This window comes from Oncorhynchus gorbuscha, linkage group LG02 (genome assembly GCF_021184085.1).
Source record: "Oncorhynchus gorbuscha isolate QuinsamMale2020 ecotype Even-year linkage group LG02, OgorEven_v1.0, whole genome shotgun sequence".
NCBI lineage: Eukaryota > Metazoa > Chordata > Actinopteri > Salmoniformes > Salmonidae > Oncorhynchus > Oncorhynchus gorbuscha.
In genome coordinates this window covers 46,669,663-46,685,540 of record NC_060174.1, presented here as the reverse complement: position 1 = coordinate 46,685,540, position 15,878 = coordinate 46,669,663, and the positions used below count along the sequence as shown (strand labels likewise).

Here is a 15,878-nt window from a genome sequence, read left to right as displayed (position 1 = left end):
ACAGCCCTAGGGATGGGTTACCGCCACAGCCCTAGGGATGGGTTACCGCCACAGCCCTAGGGATGGGTTACCGCCACAGCCCTAGGGATGGGTTACCGCCACAGCCCTAGGGATGGGTTACCGCCACAGCCCTAGGGATGGGTTACCGCCACAGCCCTAGGGATGGGTTACCGCCACAGCCCTAGGGATGGGTTACCGCCACAGCCCTAGGGATGGGTTACCGCCACAGCCCTAGGGATGGGTTACCGCCACAGCCCTAGGGATGTGCTACTTTTATTTTCTGTCAAATAAATGAACCATTTTTGCAAAGATTATACTTTTTCTTTGCATATTTCCTGAAAATGTGTTCTGATTGGAGCTCTGGATTTGCTATGCTGCAACTTGGATTAAATATGACAATGTTTACCTTTCCGTCCATTGTATAGCCTACTACTGAATATGGTTCAATGTCTGCTCAGATATGTCACCGTCAAATGAAGAAGCACAATGAGTTTTGGCGGCTGAACGGGTCAAATAATTTGGCCGCTGGACATTTCATGAAATTAATAATCTATTGAAATTAAGATTTGTAAATTATCAGGTAATACAGATATGATACATTTCTGAAAATATGTGGATTCGTTCAAGCATAAGTGTAAAGGCTTAGATATGTCAGCATGTTGACACATACCCTTTCCGGAGTTAGAATATTCAACAAATATGTAAGTGGGTGCACGCACATCGGGTGCGTGTCCTGACCATATCTCGTCCCAGATATCTCCCTGGAGTCATACAATAGCGGGAAGATTTCAGAGGTACATGTAGAAACTCCCATGATGCAGCCTAACACCCTAGCTCCGTATATGACATTAAGGACATGCGTATCTGGAGCATATCTACTCCAAATGTCAAATATCCGGGAAATATATAGATACAGATATCCCCTGATATTTACCCTTTTCGCCCAGTGTAGGTGCAAAGGTCGAGAGACAAGTTGGAGTAATCAAGGTAACAGACAGTGACACGTTCAATACAGCCTTGCACACACTTGCCTGCATCGAGCTCATCTGGGATGTAATCATTAGTCCAAACAGTTGCAAAACATTCCATTTTGCAACAAAAACAAGAGTTTCTATCTGACAAATTCCCTCTTATGTTCCGTTTGCTTCTGTTTAAGAAAGGTTTTGCAACATAATCGACAGAATGAATACACCCCTGATCACCCGTGCACACAGTTTACTTTCAAAGCAGCCACATACAGCATCATCACTTTGCTCGTTGTATAATTTCTTCTTGCGTCTATGTCCCATTATGCAATAAAACATTATTGAAACATTGAACGTTTCATTAACTGTGAGGCGTTTTCATCCTGGGTACCTTGCACCTGCCTGCTCTTGTATAGATGTGTGTGTGACAGTACGTGAAATCATGGACAGAATGAGTGAGAAATGAACCCAACCCACCTGTTACTACCCGATGCCTGTAAAAACATCTCCAATACCTGCCCACCTATGTGTCATGCTCTTAGACACTATCTGCTGACCTCTTGTTGACCTCTGGTGACCCCCCTTTGACCTGTCTGACCGTCCACTTCCTGTCTCTGCATGTGTTCCCACCCTCCGGGCTGTAGTTAGTTGACGGAGCTGTCAGCGCAGGTGTCAGCCTAAGTGGCCTGTGAAAGATGTTGATGGCTGTATGGTTTAGTGGAGGCCAGGCACTCTGTGGGGCCACGGATCGGAACTCCACACCTCCACTCTTTCGTCCCGCTCAGTTCTCTCTCTCTCTCTCTTTTCCATTCTCTCACTTTCTTTCTCACTCTCTTTCTCTCTCTATCCCCCTCCCCCCCTCTCTCCCTCTCTGTCTTTGTCCCTCTCTCTCTCTCTTTTCCATTCTCTCACTTTCTTTCTCACCCTCTTTCTCTCTCTATCCCCCTCTCTCTCCCTCTCTGTCTTTGTCCCTCTCTCCCTCTCTCTGTCCCTCCCTCTCTCTCTCTGTCTTTCTCTCTCTGTCTCTCTCGTTCTCTCTCTCTGACTGACCAGAGCATGTGGCTCATCTCACCCCATGTCAACGCTCAACGCTCACTCTCATAGAACAAAAGGATACAAGAGACTGCAAAAACAGGAGAGGAATGTGGCATGTCCTTAGTGACTACCTCTGCTTTCCTCTACCCTTCTCTTTCTCCTGCCATTTGTTTTTACTACCCCTACACTACCCTCCTTGATGAGCTGAAACTTTGCCATCAAAGCCGTCTCTGTGTGTGGGTGGGTGGGTGTGGGTGGGTGGGTGCGTGCGTGGCTGGGTGCCTGCCTTAGTGTGTGTGTCTCAGCGTGCGTGTCTCAGTGTGTGTCTCTTGACCACAGAGAGAGAACATCTGCTTGACAACAGCGGAGAGAGACAAAAACAGGGGGAGTTCTAACAGGGCCACAAACAAAAAGCCTAGACAAAGATCCAGAGGAGATCCAGAACTCTGTTAATCCACTGATGCAGCCAGTTAGCAGGGTCTGAATGGATAGAATGGATAAGCAAACCCTTCTCCAAACAAATCCTAAAGGAGACTAAAGCACTTGACTGCGGAGTCACTTCCAGTCCTTCCTTGGGTGGCATTGGCCGAGCTGTTTACTCAGCCTTTGTACCAATCACTAATCAATGCAGCTGCTTCAATAGAGAGATTAGGCTTCAGAAACGGTGGGGGGATTCTACCTGAAGCACACCGTCTTTATTGATATCCACCTGGATAACATTGTGTTAGACACATGGCATTGCGTTAGACACACACCAAAAACAGAAGAGAGCGACATTCCAGTCACCCTGATAAAGTAGAGCTGTCTTGACCTCTTTGTTTAGAGATGAGGGGCCCAGAGAATGAGGATTGGGGAAAATTAGTTCACAGCATTGTTCACAGCAATTGTTCACAGCAATTGTTCACAGCATTGTTCACAGCATTGTTCACAGCATTGTTCACAGCATTGTTCGCAGCATTGTTCGCAGCATTTTAGTCATTTAGGAGGCACTCTAGTCCAGAGTGACTTACAGTTCGTGCATTCATCTTAAAATATCACTGTCGTAGTAAGTAAAACATTTTCCTCAACAACGAAGTTCAAATAAAATGAAATTGTATTTGTCACAGGCTTCGTAAACAACAGGTGTAGACTAACAATGAAATGCTTACCTACGGGCCCTTTCCAACAATGCAGAGAGGAAAAAAAGTAAAATAATAACTCCAGTAATAAATGCACAATGCGTGACGATAACTTGGCTTTATACACCGGGTACTAGTACCGAGTCGATGTGCAGGGGTACGAGGTAATTGAGGTAGATATGTACATATAGATAGAGATAAAGTGAGTAGGCAACAGGATACATAATAGATAGTAAACAGCAACGTATGTGATGAGTCTAAAGAGTTAGTGCAAAAAGGGTCATTGCAGATAGTTAACCAATAGCTACCCAGACTACTTAACTAACTATTTAGCAGTCTGATTCTTGGGGGGTAGAAGCTGTTAAGGGCCCTGTTGGTTCCAGACTTGGTATGTTGGTACCGCTTACCATGTGGTAGCAGAGAGAACATTGTATGACTTGGTGGCTGGAGCTTTGGACAATCTTTTTAGGGCTTTCCTCTGACACCGCCTGGTATAGAGGTCCTGGGTGACAGGGAGTCACCTTGTCCTAGAGAGATTTACATGATTATCAAAACATCACGCCAGGGTAAGACTACACGGAACTTCTGAAAAATCCTATGGGGAAAATGAATGGCGGAAAAGCGATTAGAACCATTTCCCAGTTGACCGTTAGGTTTTATGGGTAATTTGACTGATACTGTGGTACTCTATGGTGCAGCTGTAGAACTTTTTGAGGATCAGAGGGCCCATTGGTGTGTGTGTGGACAATGATAGTACCTTAGTGATGTGAACACCAAGGAACTTGATGCTCTCGACCTGTGTTCCTTGTAGTCCACGATCAGCTCTTTTGTCTTACCGACGTTGAGGGAGAGGTTGTTGTCCTGGCACTACACTGTTAGGTCTCTGACCTCCTCCCTGTAGGCCAGGGTTCCCCAACCTGCGGCCCTGAAAAGAGTTGTAAAGTACAGTGAGTTGCTTTATAACCAATAATGCTTTGCCAAGTGCTCAGATTTCAAAGACATTTCTAAATGATAGAAGATGTTTTAAAAAGGGAGCTGGGACAATGGAGGGACTTAAATCCTAGATGTCCCCCTCACCATTTATCTTATCCCATTTCCTGACTCTTGAAGTTGTGGGATCTATTAGTGCCCGTTGCCTATTGAAGATCTTTGTGTTCGCACTTTATATTCACTTTGTTTGAAAATAAATGTGTTTTGACAACTTCATGATACATCACCCCTCCCTCCCTCCTTCCCTCATTCCCTCTCCCACTCCTTGCATTCCTTCCAGGTGAAGTGAACCTGGTCTTACTGTTCAATTAAGCTCCTCTTCCTCCTTCTCTCCTCCACCTGCGATGGATTGGGGGCATTAACTTTCGGATGTAAGCTTAGCTCGCTGACCTGTTTTGGTTGGAGGACCTGAGGCATCGCGGTAGGTAGCCTGGTGGTTAGAGCGTTGGGCCAGTAACCCGAATGTAACTGAAACCCCGAGCTGACATGGTAAAGATCTGTTCCCCGGTAGGCCGTCATTGTCAATAAGAATTTGTTCTTAACTGACTTGCCTAGTTAAATAAAAAATATATAAATCAAATCGCCGGCCCAGATAAACGGATCACTGTGGGGAAGAACACTATGGTGTGAACATTGTGTGGACAAAAAGATTTGTTCCCAAAACACAAAAACTCTCCAGATGTGTGGATGTTTCCATAATGTTTCATTCAGCATGCAAAACACACCCAACTGATATTGCAAGAACGTTCCCAGAACACATTTAATCTGTTCTATAAAGGTTCCCAGAATATTTCTTTAGGTTGTGCGAACATTGTGGGATTATGACAAGAGATTGGTTCCTAAAACACTCAAACTGACTTTCAGATTTGATTGTATCAGGGTGCAAAAAGCATTCCTTTGATGTTGCAAGAATGTTGACAGAAGAGCCTTTCTGAGTTGTTTGTATAAGTCAGATACTCCGGGCCAACATCAAACATGTAACGATGTTCACGGCATTGGCCTTCCATGGATGTTTATATGACAAATTGTCGACTCTGGTTCATGTCTTGTACAGTGTTCACTCTCACACACTACAGCTAGCTGCGCTAAAGACGTTGGTAACTAGCTAGAAAGTAGTTTGGCAAAAAAAACTATGTATTACCGTGCTGATCTTCGCTGATGGGGCGTCATCATGTCAGATTTGCCTTCTCTTGTAAAAAAATCAAATACACCAGTGACGAGTGCATGAGGTTTAACATACGTGACACTGTGACATCATTTGCGTGAGACTAATCGTTGAGTACGGCCATTTGTAACCCCACCCACCTGGACTACTTGGTTCGAGAGGTCATTACCAGGTATCAAACAGGGCTGAATATCTCACTTGGTTCCAGGAATCAAGCGGGCCCTGGCCAAGTGGAAATGAAATAGGAACTGTGATATTCACGGCACGGCCCCGCAGTGGAAAAGTGTTCTGGGAACATTCTTGTAACATCAGTTGAATGTCTTTTGAGTCTTAAAATAAACATTGTAAAATCTGGACAGTTTGAAACGTATAGAATGATGGCTTGTCCTTCTTAATCAGGGTCATATTCATATAGGGACTAATGTAAAATGAAAACGAATGTTAAGTTCAGGTAGTGCCACCCTGTTTGTGTCCGTTTTCTTCCGTTTGGTGCATTATGAATGCAACTCTGTTCTTGCGTAAGTCGATGCCTCGTTCAAAAACGGTAAACTAGATGGGTTGGGTTTGAGCAGGTATGATGACTCTGAAAAGTCAGTAGACTACTGGGGAATTCCAATTATACTGAACAAAAATATAAACGCAACATGTGAAGGGTTGGTCACATGTTTCATGAGCTGAAATAAAAGACCCCAGAAATGTTCCATACGCACAAAAAGCTTATTTCTCTCTAAGTTTGTGCACACTTGTATCCTGTTTTGCCTAGTTACTTTATCCCTATCTATATGTACATATCTACCTCCATTACCTCGTACCCCTGCACATCGACTCGGTACTGGTACCCGGTGTATAAAGCCCAGGACCTCCACTTCACCTGCGGGATCATCTGAGACCAGCCACCCGGACAGCTGATATAACTGAGGAGTATTTCTGTCTGAAATCAAAAAAACTTTTGTGGCGAAAAACTCCTTCTGGTTAGCTAGGCCTGGCTCCCCAGTGGGTGGGCCTATGCCCTCCCAGGTCCACTCTAGTCATGTGAAATCCATAGATTTGGGCCTAATTAATTTATTCCAATTGACTGATTTCCTTATATGAACTGTAACTCAGTAAAATCGTTGAATCTGTTGCATGTTGAGTTTTTTTTGTTCCAGAGGAATAGGACTTTCCATGTAGTCAACGTCATCAGTCTGATTGATTTGATTCCTAAAGTACAAAGTCTTGAGAATAGTAAACTAAGTTTGAGCACTACTTTCTTGGAGTTTCTAAGATGGCTGTCAGTCACTCAGTTTATTTAATGGTGCCTTTGTGCTTTGGTGTTGTTCTAGGAGCGTTGGAGCGAGTCAGGAATGGTGGTTGGTCGGGTGTGGCTCATCTCAGGTAAGACTTAACTCTTAGCTCTTGTGGTTTACGTTGTACATTTGAGGTGCTGCTTTCACATGGGAAGGTGACTGTTTTCAAGGAAGACATTGTAGCACAGCAAGATCTTGGGCTTTTTGGGTAATGCATGTGTTGTGCTGGTAGGAAGAAGTATAAGAAAGATTTCCTGTATCTGCGGATTCTCTCTGGCAATTTGATGAGCATCTGAGGAATATAATATCCTTAAACACCAGACTGTAGTAGTATACGGGAGGTGTAGATGATACAGGATAGAATAAAGTATTGCGTAGTGTTTGTGTGTGTGTGTGTGTGTGTGTGTGTGTGTGTGTGTGTGTGTGTGTGTGTGTGTGTGTGTGTGTGTGTGTGTGTGTGTGTGTGTGTGTGTGTGTGTGTGTGTGTGTGTGTGTGTGTGTGTGTGTGTGTGTGTGTGTGTGTGTGTGTGTGTGTGTGTGCACGTACTCTAGTACTCTAGTGCACGTGTGTCATTCTACTTCCCAGAGTATACACTGAGTATTCAGTATTCTTAGATACCACCTCGTATCGTTGACTATAGATTGGGGAAGGCTGTTTCTGCACTGTTGTTTTGATTGAAACCTGCTTGTCTGTCTTGCGCTTAGGAATGAGGTTCAAGAGCTTTCGTATAGATCTTTATATCTGTGATCACTAATGGTGGTTTCAAACTAAAATCTAGCATGATTCTTGTCTTCTATCTACAGGGATGGAAAGTTCTGTTCATGTGGAACGTTGTTGGAAATAACAATGAGTGTGTCTATAAGAAATGAAACTGTCTGTGTTTTCGATTGTCACTTTACATCATGCGCGAGTGTTAGTAGATAACTATTTCATATTTCCACGAAGCCTACTTGTTCACGAGTCGATAGTGGCTGTCGGCAGATTCTTTTAGTGTACACAGTTAATGAATCGAGAAAGGAATTTCAACACAATCTATATACCCGCTGAGATCTAATTCTTGACTCTGCCAAACCATCACAGAACATTTCAGAGACTCCACAGTCGGTGGTCAATTGATCAATGACAGTAGTCCGATTCGCCAACCGGTGTATTTTTTCATGTCTTGATGGAGGCTGGATTGCATGGGAGCCAGTGCCCACTTTGAAGGTAAAGGTCATATGATAATCTATTAGTGGTCACATATGTTGTTGTCATTTTCACTATCATAAATGATCTGATACCAGCACTGTGTCTTTCTTTCTAAACCACCGAAACTCCACAGGCTTTATTTCCTGTAAATGGCGGTCAGGTGATTTCTGTCCCATCCGCTACTCTCATGTCTCTTTTTTTTAAAACATTTGATGTTATACAGCAGTTATACAGTCTTTTTCAATACATCAAGGACCATTCACTTTAAATAGAAGTGTCCTGAAATCATTTGTCGCTAAATCATTAGCCCGGGTATCAAGCTGATAGGCCTAAGTAAACATTTGCCGCTTGTCTTTGGGTCATAACATGACAAACAGACACATTCCTGGTATCACACCATCGCCTGAGTCTCTTGGCGACGAACCTGATTTCTCTTGGACCCTAAGATGAGGGGTCTATGGATGGAGGCATAGGACAGACACCCAGTGTGTCAGGTCATCCCTCAGTGAAGTGGTTCTGCTCAGAGTGACTCAACACTTTGGACATGTGCTAGCACACTTGTGCTCAGATACGTTTCGTTTTTGGATTAGTCTCTGCAGCAGCTGCCTCCCCACAGCTGACTGACCAGGGCTCTAGAACAGAGGTTGAGCTCAGGGTGCTGGACCCCCCCCCCCTTATCTATTCCACACCAGCCACCCTGGGCAGTCACTACTGGGTGATTCCTCACAAAACTAGAACAAAAAAAGGTCAGGATTTGGGGGGATTTTCACCAGATGTCATCCATAGGTCCTTTGGAGACCCTTTGACATATATTTTACATTTGCATTTTAAAGCAATTGAGGACTAATGAATTGAAGTTGGAAGTAGTATTTTGATTTCAATAACAATTGTCTTACATTCATTGATGAATATTGAAACGGATAAACATGAATATTGAAAATATACCCATTTTTATTTGACTTTTTAAAAATATATATATACAGTATAACGATATATTTTTTTGAAAATAATTTTCTCTGGTCCACTGTGCCAGACTGTCTCCCTTCCTATCTATCTTTCTCTGGTTATCTCATTCCTGACTCTGGGATCCAGTGCTAAAGTCAGAGTTCCAGAAAAGATCAGGATGAGTGGCACCAAGAAAAGGCCCCTCTGTTAGCTGCTCGTCACGAGCTACACTCTGGTACCACGTCATCAATGACAGACAGTCTGCCAGGTTAGCCCCCGGTTTGTCTGTAGCTCGGTGGCTAAATAAAGGAAACATCTGCTCCTCTGCAGCCCTGCTGGCTGCACTAGATCCAGACAGACAGGGAGGAGGAAGAGTAGCTCGTTGTGCACGTCAGTCGGGTCTGGAGCAACTGTTGCCGTCTTCCCCTCATCCCGCCTCAGCCACCACCAACCCCTCAGTCCCTCCGCCACCACCATAACAGCTGCCGCCCCTGGATCAGTGTAGCGACAACCATCTCTCTTTCTCTCTCTCAGCAAAGACATGCCTCTGCACATGCATACAGCAGTTTAACCCTAGCCCAAGACGTGGCACTCACTCAGCTGTGCTCGCTTACAAGTGAGTGCGGGTTTTCGCTGTGTGTCTTGACATGGTTAGGTGGGCTCCCGTTGGAACATCGGTTCTCACAATGGAAATCCCCCATTCAATGAGTGTGAGGAGAGAATGAGAGCAGAATGGGGTGATACTCATCCCATTGTAGTCGGTCCACCTTGGACAGGGAGCTACGACACAGGGAGGCTGGCAGAGGGGGAGGAGCTCACAGACTTGAACCGGATAATAGAACATGTCTGGTCGTCTGCAACAGCAGAATGTCCCTTGGACCTACAGCTGAATTGAGATCAGTTTTGTGTCGTAGTAGAAACGTCTCTTCATTCCTGAGTCAATAGACTCAAAGACGGTTCAACAAGCTTTCAGGAGGCTAATTGCATGTTAAACGTAGAGCCGTAACTCAAACCTGTCAAGATGTGACTTCAGGTAGATCCCTAACCATAGCGAGGGCTATTTTTCTCACAGATCCTTGTCCTAGATATCTAGAACAAATCATTTCTAATAAGCAGGTGTAGCTTGTGAATGTGACTAACATGTCTTCTAGGTGATGCACTACATCTAGGCCACTGGGCTGTTCTATACATTACATCCTGGGGGTATGGAGATATGGAGCACAGAGGCTGCGACTGTGAGAATAATACCCAGGGAGGAGGTCATGATCCTGGGAAGGAGTGGCCGTAAAACAGGCCTGTCTTGGAGCTATTGGGTCCTATCCCGTCCACTCGCCCGGGTGGACACAGAAATAAACTAGTGTGGGCTAGTACTCTCTCTGTCTCTCACAGCCTTTAAAATAATAACCCCATCAACTGAAAGGGAAAAGCAAGATCTGTTCTTCCCAGAGATTGTGGTGGGAAGAATCAATGACTTCCTCCTTCTTTCTCCAGGGACGGGGGACAGAGTCGTTGTTCCCTGAGGTCTCATAGTATTAATAGTGCCTCTGATAAGCCAGTGGTGTCACAGCATCTTGAGTTGTTGTGAGAACCTCTTGATATAGAATCAAAGAGATCTTAGGGAATACATTTCCCTGCCTCCTTCCTTCATTTGTTCAGCCCGGTGAGCTGTTCACCATGTCACTCGCACGATACTATGTCTGCGTCTGCGTTGACAATGCGTGACAGACACATGAGTGGTATATCAGGGACAACCTGACACTGGGTATTCTGTTGGGCTGTGACAGATTGAGCCCTTGAGCTCTGGGACAGTTTTAGCCACTTGGTGACATGCTCGGAAGCCAGGGTAGGGTGAGGAACCTGTCTCCGACATTGCTTTGCAGCTACCTTTGTCACATACACAGGTCACAAAAGGATAGTTACAGGCTTTCTGCTGTGCAAATGACATATTGGCCCTGAATGCACAGGCAATACTGTAGCAATCAATCAATCAAATGTATTTCTAAAGCCCTTCTTACATCAGCTGATGTCACAAAGTGCTGTACAGAAACCCGGCCTAAAACCCCGAACAGCAAGCAATGCAGGTGTAGAAGCACGGTGGCTAGGAAAAACTCCCTAGGAAGGCAGGAACCTAGGAAGAAACCTAGAGAGGAACCAGGCTCTGGGGGGGGACCAGTCCTCTTCTGGCTGAACCGACCACTCATCATGTGAGTTGACTCGGTTCAATATCCCATTCACAACAATACACTAGTGGGATAATAATGCTTGCTGAAAGCTGTCAGAGGGAGTGGAGAACGATTGTGCAGATTTAGAGTCAACTCAACAACAGACCCACTCAGCGTCGGCTTACTGGGGAACTGATTTATGCCAGGGAAAGTGACTTCTTATTGCAGATTTTTCTGAGGTACTTTTTTCAGTGTTGTTTGATAGACTGCCTCAAATAGGTTCCCTGAACAGGGACCATGGGAAAAGAAATTGCTGGAGTTGAGAAATGCTGGGAAAATACTGAGAGACGGACTGCCGTTGGTCGTGGGGCAGGGCATTGTGGGACCGGACTTAGAGAGTTTTTGGTCCTCATGCGTGAGTGACTACCCGGTGAAGAGAAAACATGGAGGAATGGATGTGAAACACAGGCCAACTATGACCAGCTGCAATTCCATCTAAGTTCAGTTTCCATCTTGTTATTTTTGCTTGATTTCCTTCAGAGATGAGATGTGCTGCGGTGGGCAAGGTTGCGTTCAGCCGATTCAATGGGCAGAGTCCCCTGACATGGGCATAGAAGCGGGCGCCCTCATCATGCATACCGACATACCAGGCTGATGGGGGCCGGTCCCAGTGCGAGGGCCAAGCGGGGAGCCCACCCAGGGCAGCGGGCCCTCCCCTGCCCACCTTCCATGTTCCATCAGGGCCCGGCTCAGGATCAAGGGCAGGCCATGTGTCGGGGGACAGCGCTAATGATTGCCTCGGCCATGCCATCCCTTTCATGCCCCGACCCCAGAGTCCACTTTCAGCTAATGCTATTTCCTGTAGATAAGTGCAAACATTCTCCTGTTTCTTTTTTTTGTTGTTGTGGTTTTGGGAGGGGTGGGGTGGGGTGGGGAGGGTTGGGGTGGGGAGGGGTGGGGTGGGGAGCGTTGGGGTGGGGAGGGGTGAAAATATGTGATTGAGTGGTTGGGGAGCAGGAGTGAATACATGATTCCCTGTGAGATTCCTTCATTACCCGATTTGACATTATTGCACTCGTAGTCTTTCTGAGATGTTTTTGTAAGTGTCCACGGCTAGCTTGCACTGTACTCTACATGTCTGTCTGTCTGTCTGTCTGTCTGTCTGTCTGTCTGTCTGTCTGTCTGTCTGTCTGTCTGTCTGTCTGTCTGTCTGTCTGTCTGTCTGTCTGTCTGTCTGTCTGTCTGTCTGTCTGTCTGTCTGTCTGTCTGTCTGTCTGTCTGTCTGTCTGTCTGTCTGTCTGTCTCAAAGAGCTTCACTGTTAGTAGCCAAAACCTGTTGCCCAGTTGGACCTCCGTCGCTCTGTCCGTTAAGTGGCTTAATCAAGCCTGTATTACACGATTATTTTACTCACCCAAGACCTCCAAAATTGTTTCCAGCTTCGAGGGAGATCAGTCGAGATATTCGGCAGGCTTGATGGGAACGGGCCTTCTGGTTTGCTACAGCGCTGTAGCTTGGCCTCCCTTTCAAGTTGAAGCTGAGAAGAGCACAGCACACATATTTCGTAAGCTTTTTATGATCCACATGATGACCCTATATACAGGTCCTCCTTATTATGTTCTTGTCCGCTCCTCATTGAAAGCACCAAACACCAAAAATAAATACAAATAGAAAAACTGCAAATGACTTCCTTGTTCAAGAATGTGTGTGTCATCATCAGACGTGCTAACTGAGTGCAGTGAGTTCAAGCTTTGTGAAAATGCTACGCCACAATGTTGTGCTAATGTCCTCTCTCTCTCTGTCTCTCTCTGTCTCTCTTTCTGTCTCTCTGTCTGTCTCTCTCTCTCTGTCTCTCTCTCTGTCTCTCTTTCTGTCTCTCTCTGTCTCTCTGTCTCTCTCTGTTTCTGTCTCTCTCTCTGTGTCTCCCTGTCCCTCTCTCTGTCCCTCTCTCTGTCCCTCTGTCCCTCTCTCTGTCCCTCTCTCTGTCTCTCTCTCTGTCTCTCTGTCTCTCTGTCTCTCTCTGTCTCTCTCTGTCTCTGTCTCGCTCTGTCTCTCTCTGTCTCTGTCTCGCTCTGTCTCTCTCTGTCTCGCTCTGTCTCTCTGTCTGTCTCGCTCTGTCTCTCTGTCTGTCTCTCTCTCTGTGTCTCTCTGTCTGTCTCTCTCTCTGTGTCTGTCTGTCTCTCTCTCTCTCTCTCTTTCTAACAGTCTGTCTGCTAACTGGGGATATCTGAGGGCAGGGGAAGCGGGTCAGGCACATCCGTCCACGTGCCCCTGCGATCCCAATCATTCATAAATCCACCAGCCGGCCAGATTCATATCCTCATCAGACCCGCCATCCGTCTATTATCTGTCTCTTTCTCTGTCTCTGTCTCGCTCTCTCTTTCTCTGTCTCTGTCTCGCTCTGTCTCTCTCTGTCTCTCTCTTTGCCTCTCTCTCTCTTTGCCTCTCTCTCTGCCTCTCGCTCTCTCGCTCTCTCGCTCTCTCTTTGCCTCTCTCTCTGCCTCTCTCTCTCGCTCTCTCTTTGCCTCTCTCTCTCTCTTTTTGCCTCTCTCTCTCTACCTCTCTCTCTCTCTTTGCCTCTCTCTCTCTCTTTTTGCCTCTCTCTCTCGCTCTCTCTTTGCCTCTCTCTCTGCCTCTCTCTCTCGCTCTCTCTTTGCCTCTCTCTCTCTCTTTTTGCCTCTCTCTCTCTACCTCTCTCTCTCTCTCTTTGCCTCTCTCTCTTTTTGCCTCTCTCTCTCGCTCTCTCTTTGCCTCTCTCTCTCTCTTTTTGCCTCTCTCTCTCGCTCTCTCTTTGCCTCTCTCTCTCTCTTTTTGCCTCCCTCTCTACTTCTCTCTCTCTTTGCCTCTGTCTCTCTGCCTCTCTCTCACTCTCCCTTTGCCTCTCTCTCTCTCTGCCTCTCTCTCTCTCTGCCTCTCTCTCGCTCTCTTTGCTTCTCTCTCTCTGCCTCTCTCTTTCAATTTCAATTTAAGGGGCTTTATTGGCATGGGAAACATATGTTTACATTTCCAACCTGAAATAAACAATAAAAAAATAACAGTAAACATTACACTTACAAATGTTCCAAAATAATAAAGACATTTCAAATGACAGTGTGTGTGTCTATATACAGTGTTGTAGTAATGTCAAATAGTTAGAGTACAAAATGGAAAATAAACATAAATCTAGGTTGTTTTTACAATGGTGTTTGTTCTTCGGGGCGGCAGGGTAGCCTAGTGGTTAGAGCGTTGGACTAGTAACAGGAAGGTTGCAAGTTCAAACTCCTGAGCTGACAAGGTACAAATCTGTCGTTCTGCCCCTGAACAGGCAGTTAACCCACTGTTCCTAGGCCGTCATTGAAAATAAGAATTTGTTCTTAACTGACTTGCCTGGTTAAATAATGGTTAAATAATGGTAAAATAAAAATAAAATTCACTTGTTGCCCTTTTATTGTAGTAACATGTCTCTCTCTATCTCTCTTTGCCTCTACCTCTCTGCCTATCTCTATCTCTCTTTGCCTCTACCTCTCTGCCTATCTCTATCTCTCTCTGCCTATCTCTATCTCTCTTTGCCTCTACTTCTCTGCCTATCTCTATCTCTCTTTGCCTCTACCTCTCTGCCTATCTCTATCTCTCTCTGCCTCTCTCTCTGCCTCTCTCCCTCTCTCTTTCTCTCTCTGCCTCTTTCTCTCTGCCTCGCTCTCAGTCTCTCTTTCTCTGCCTCTCCCTCTCTGCCCCCCCCCTTCCTCCACACACTCTCTGTCTCTGGCTATTACACAGGAATTGTTGTCAAACCCCTCTGGGACAGCACCTTGTACTGGTGACAGCTCTCTTTCTCTATATTCTCTCTCTACCTTGCTCTCTCTCGTTTCTCTGTTTCTCTCCATCTTTCTTTCTCAGTGTTTCTCTCTCTTTCTTTCTCTGTTTCTCTCTGTGTTCCCCTGTATTCTATTTTATCTGTGTCTCTTGTCTGCTTGCTTGCACAGTGCAGCCAGAGTGAAATTCCCCCTAAGTCATCTAGCAGAGATTCCACTTCTCAGCAGCTCTAACTCACCAGAATGTAAATAGAGCAGAGCTTTTCACATTACTTCACCGCTTATTTTTAGTGGCAGAACAAGAGCAGTCAAGGATGTGCCTCTGCAAGCCCACGTCTTATCAGCAAAAAAAAGAAAACGCACACAACAACAAAAAATACAATTATAAATCAAACAAAACATGAATACCCTCACATAGGAAGTGGTGCACTGATGTAGCCTCATGGTCACTGTAGCTGGCCAATCATAGCAGAGGGGGAAAATGCTCTCTCTCTCTCTTACGTCACAGATGCTCATGTATTCTTGGTATGGCACCAATGTTACGTGTCAACTTTACTATGGGATATTCCCATCTAGAGAGAGGTTTTTAGAAGTGTGTGAAAGCGGTGTTGTATAGGACGAGTAGTTGGGTGTGATCAATATGACAACTCTGTCATAGATGGTTCCATGTCGTACTGGATACTGTATCTGTGCTGCCTGGCAGTTGGGCTGGGGCCAAGACCATGGAAGGGGGGGGGCCAGGTCCTGCAGGCTAAAGGTGTCTCCCTACCTGGTCTTCTTCCGGCAGGATTGCCTTCAGCTGCAGCCCTGCACCCTGCAGACACCATGGACTGAGGCTAGGCATCTCTCTACCTGGCAGTGAATACTCAGCCCGCACCCCACCCCCCTCTTTGCTCTCACTGAGGTTGGGTCCCAAATGGAATCCTATTCCCTTTATAGCACACTGCTTTTGATCAGGACCCACAGTGCATTATATGGGAATGGTGGTGCCATTTGGGACACAGCCACTGGCTCTCACCAAAGAAAGGCCTTTTTCCAGCTCATTCTCCGATCCACTTTCTCATCTGTGCACCTCAACGACAAAGCCAAGGGAAAGAAAAGAGATCAATTCTTGGCCACCATTATTTCTCTCCCTCCGACTTCCTCGTTTTGCAGAAGTAGAGGATTGTGACTGAGAGACTGAAGCAAGCTTTTACATTTGTCCGCTTGACTTTTACAGGTGTGACTTCAAATC

At 45.7% G+C, this 15,878-nt stretch overlaps 1 protein-coding gene across 2 annotated transcripts in view; it reads left to right on the top strand.

Moving 5' to 3' along the window:
• Positions 1-15,878, top strand: part of LOC124003143 (G1/S-specific cyclin-D2) — a 130,213-nt gene that overhangs the window by 44,709 nt on the left and 69,626 nt on the right. For both annotated transcript variants that reach the window (XM_046311225.1, XM_046311214.1), the window contains exon 2: positions 6,596-6,647. Coding sequence is in view for 1 of the 2 variants with exons in the window: in XM_046311214.1 (XP_046167170.1) it covers positions 6,596-6,647 (52 nt within the window). In the remaining variant the exon portion in view is untranslated. The remainder of the gene's footprint in view (positions 1-6,595; positions 6,648-15,878) is intronic.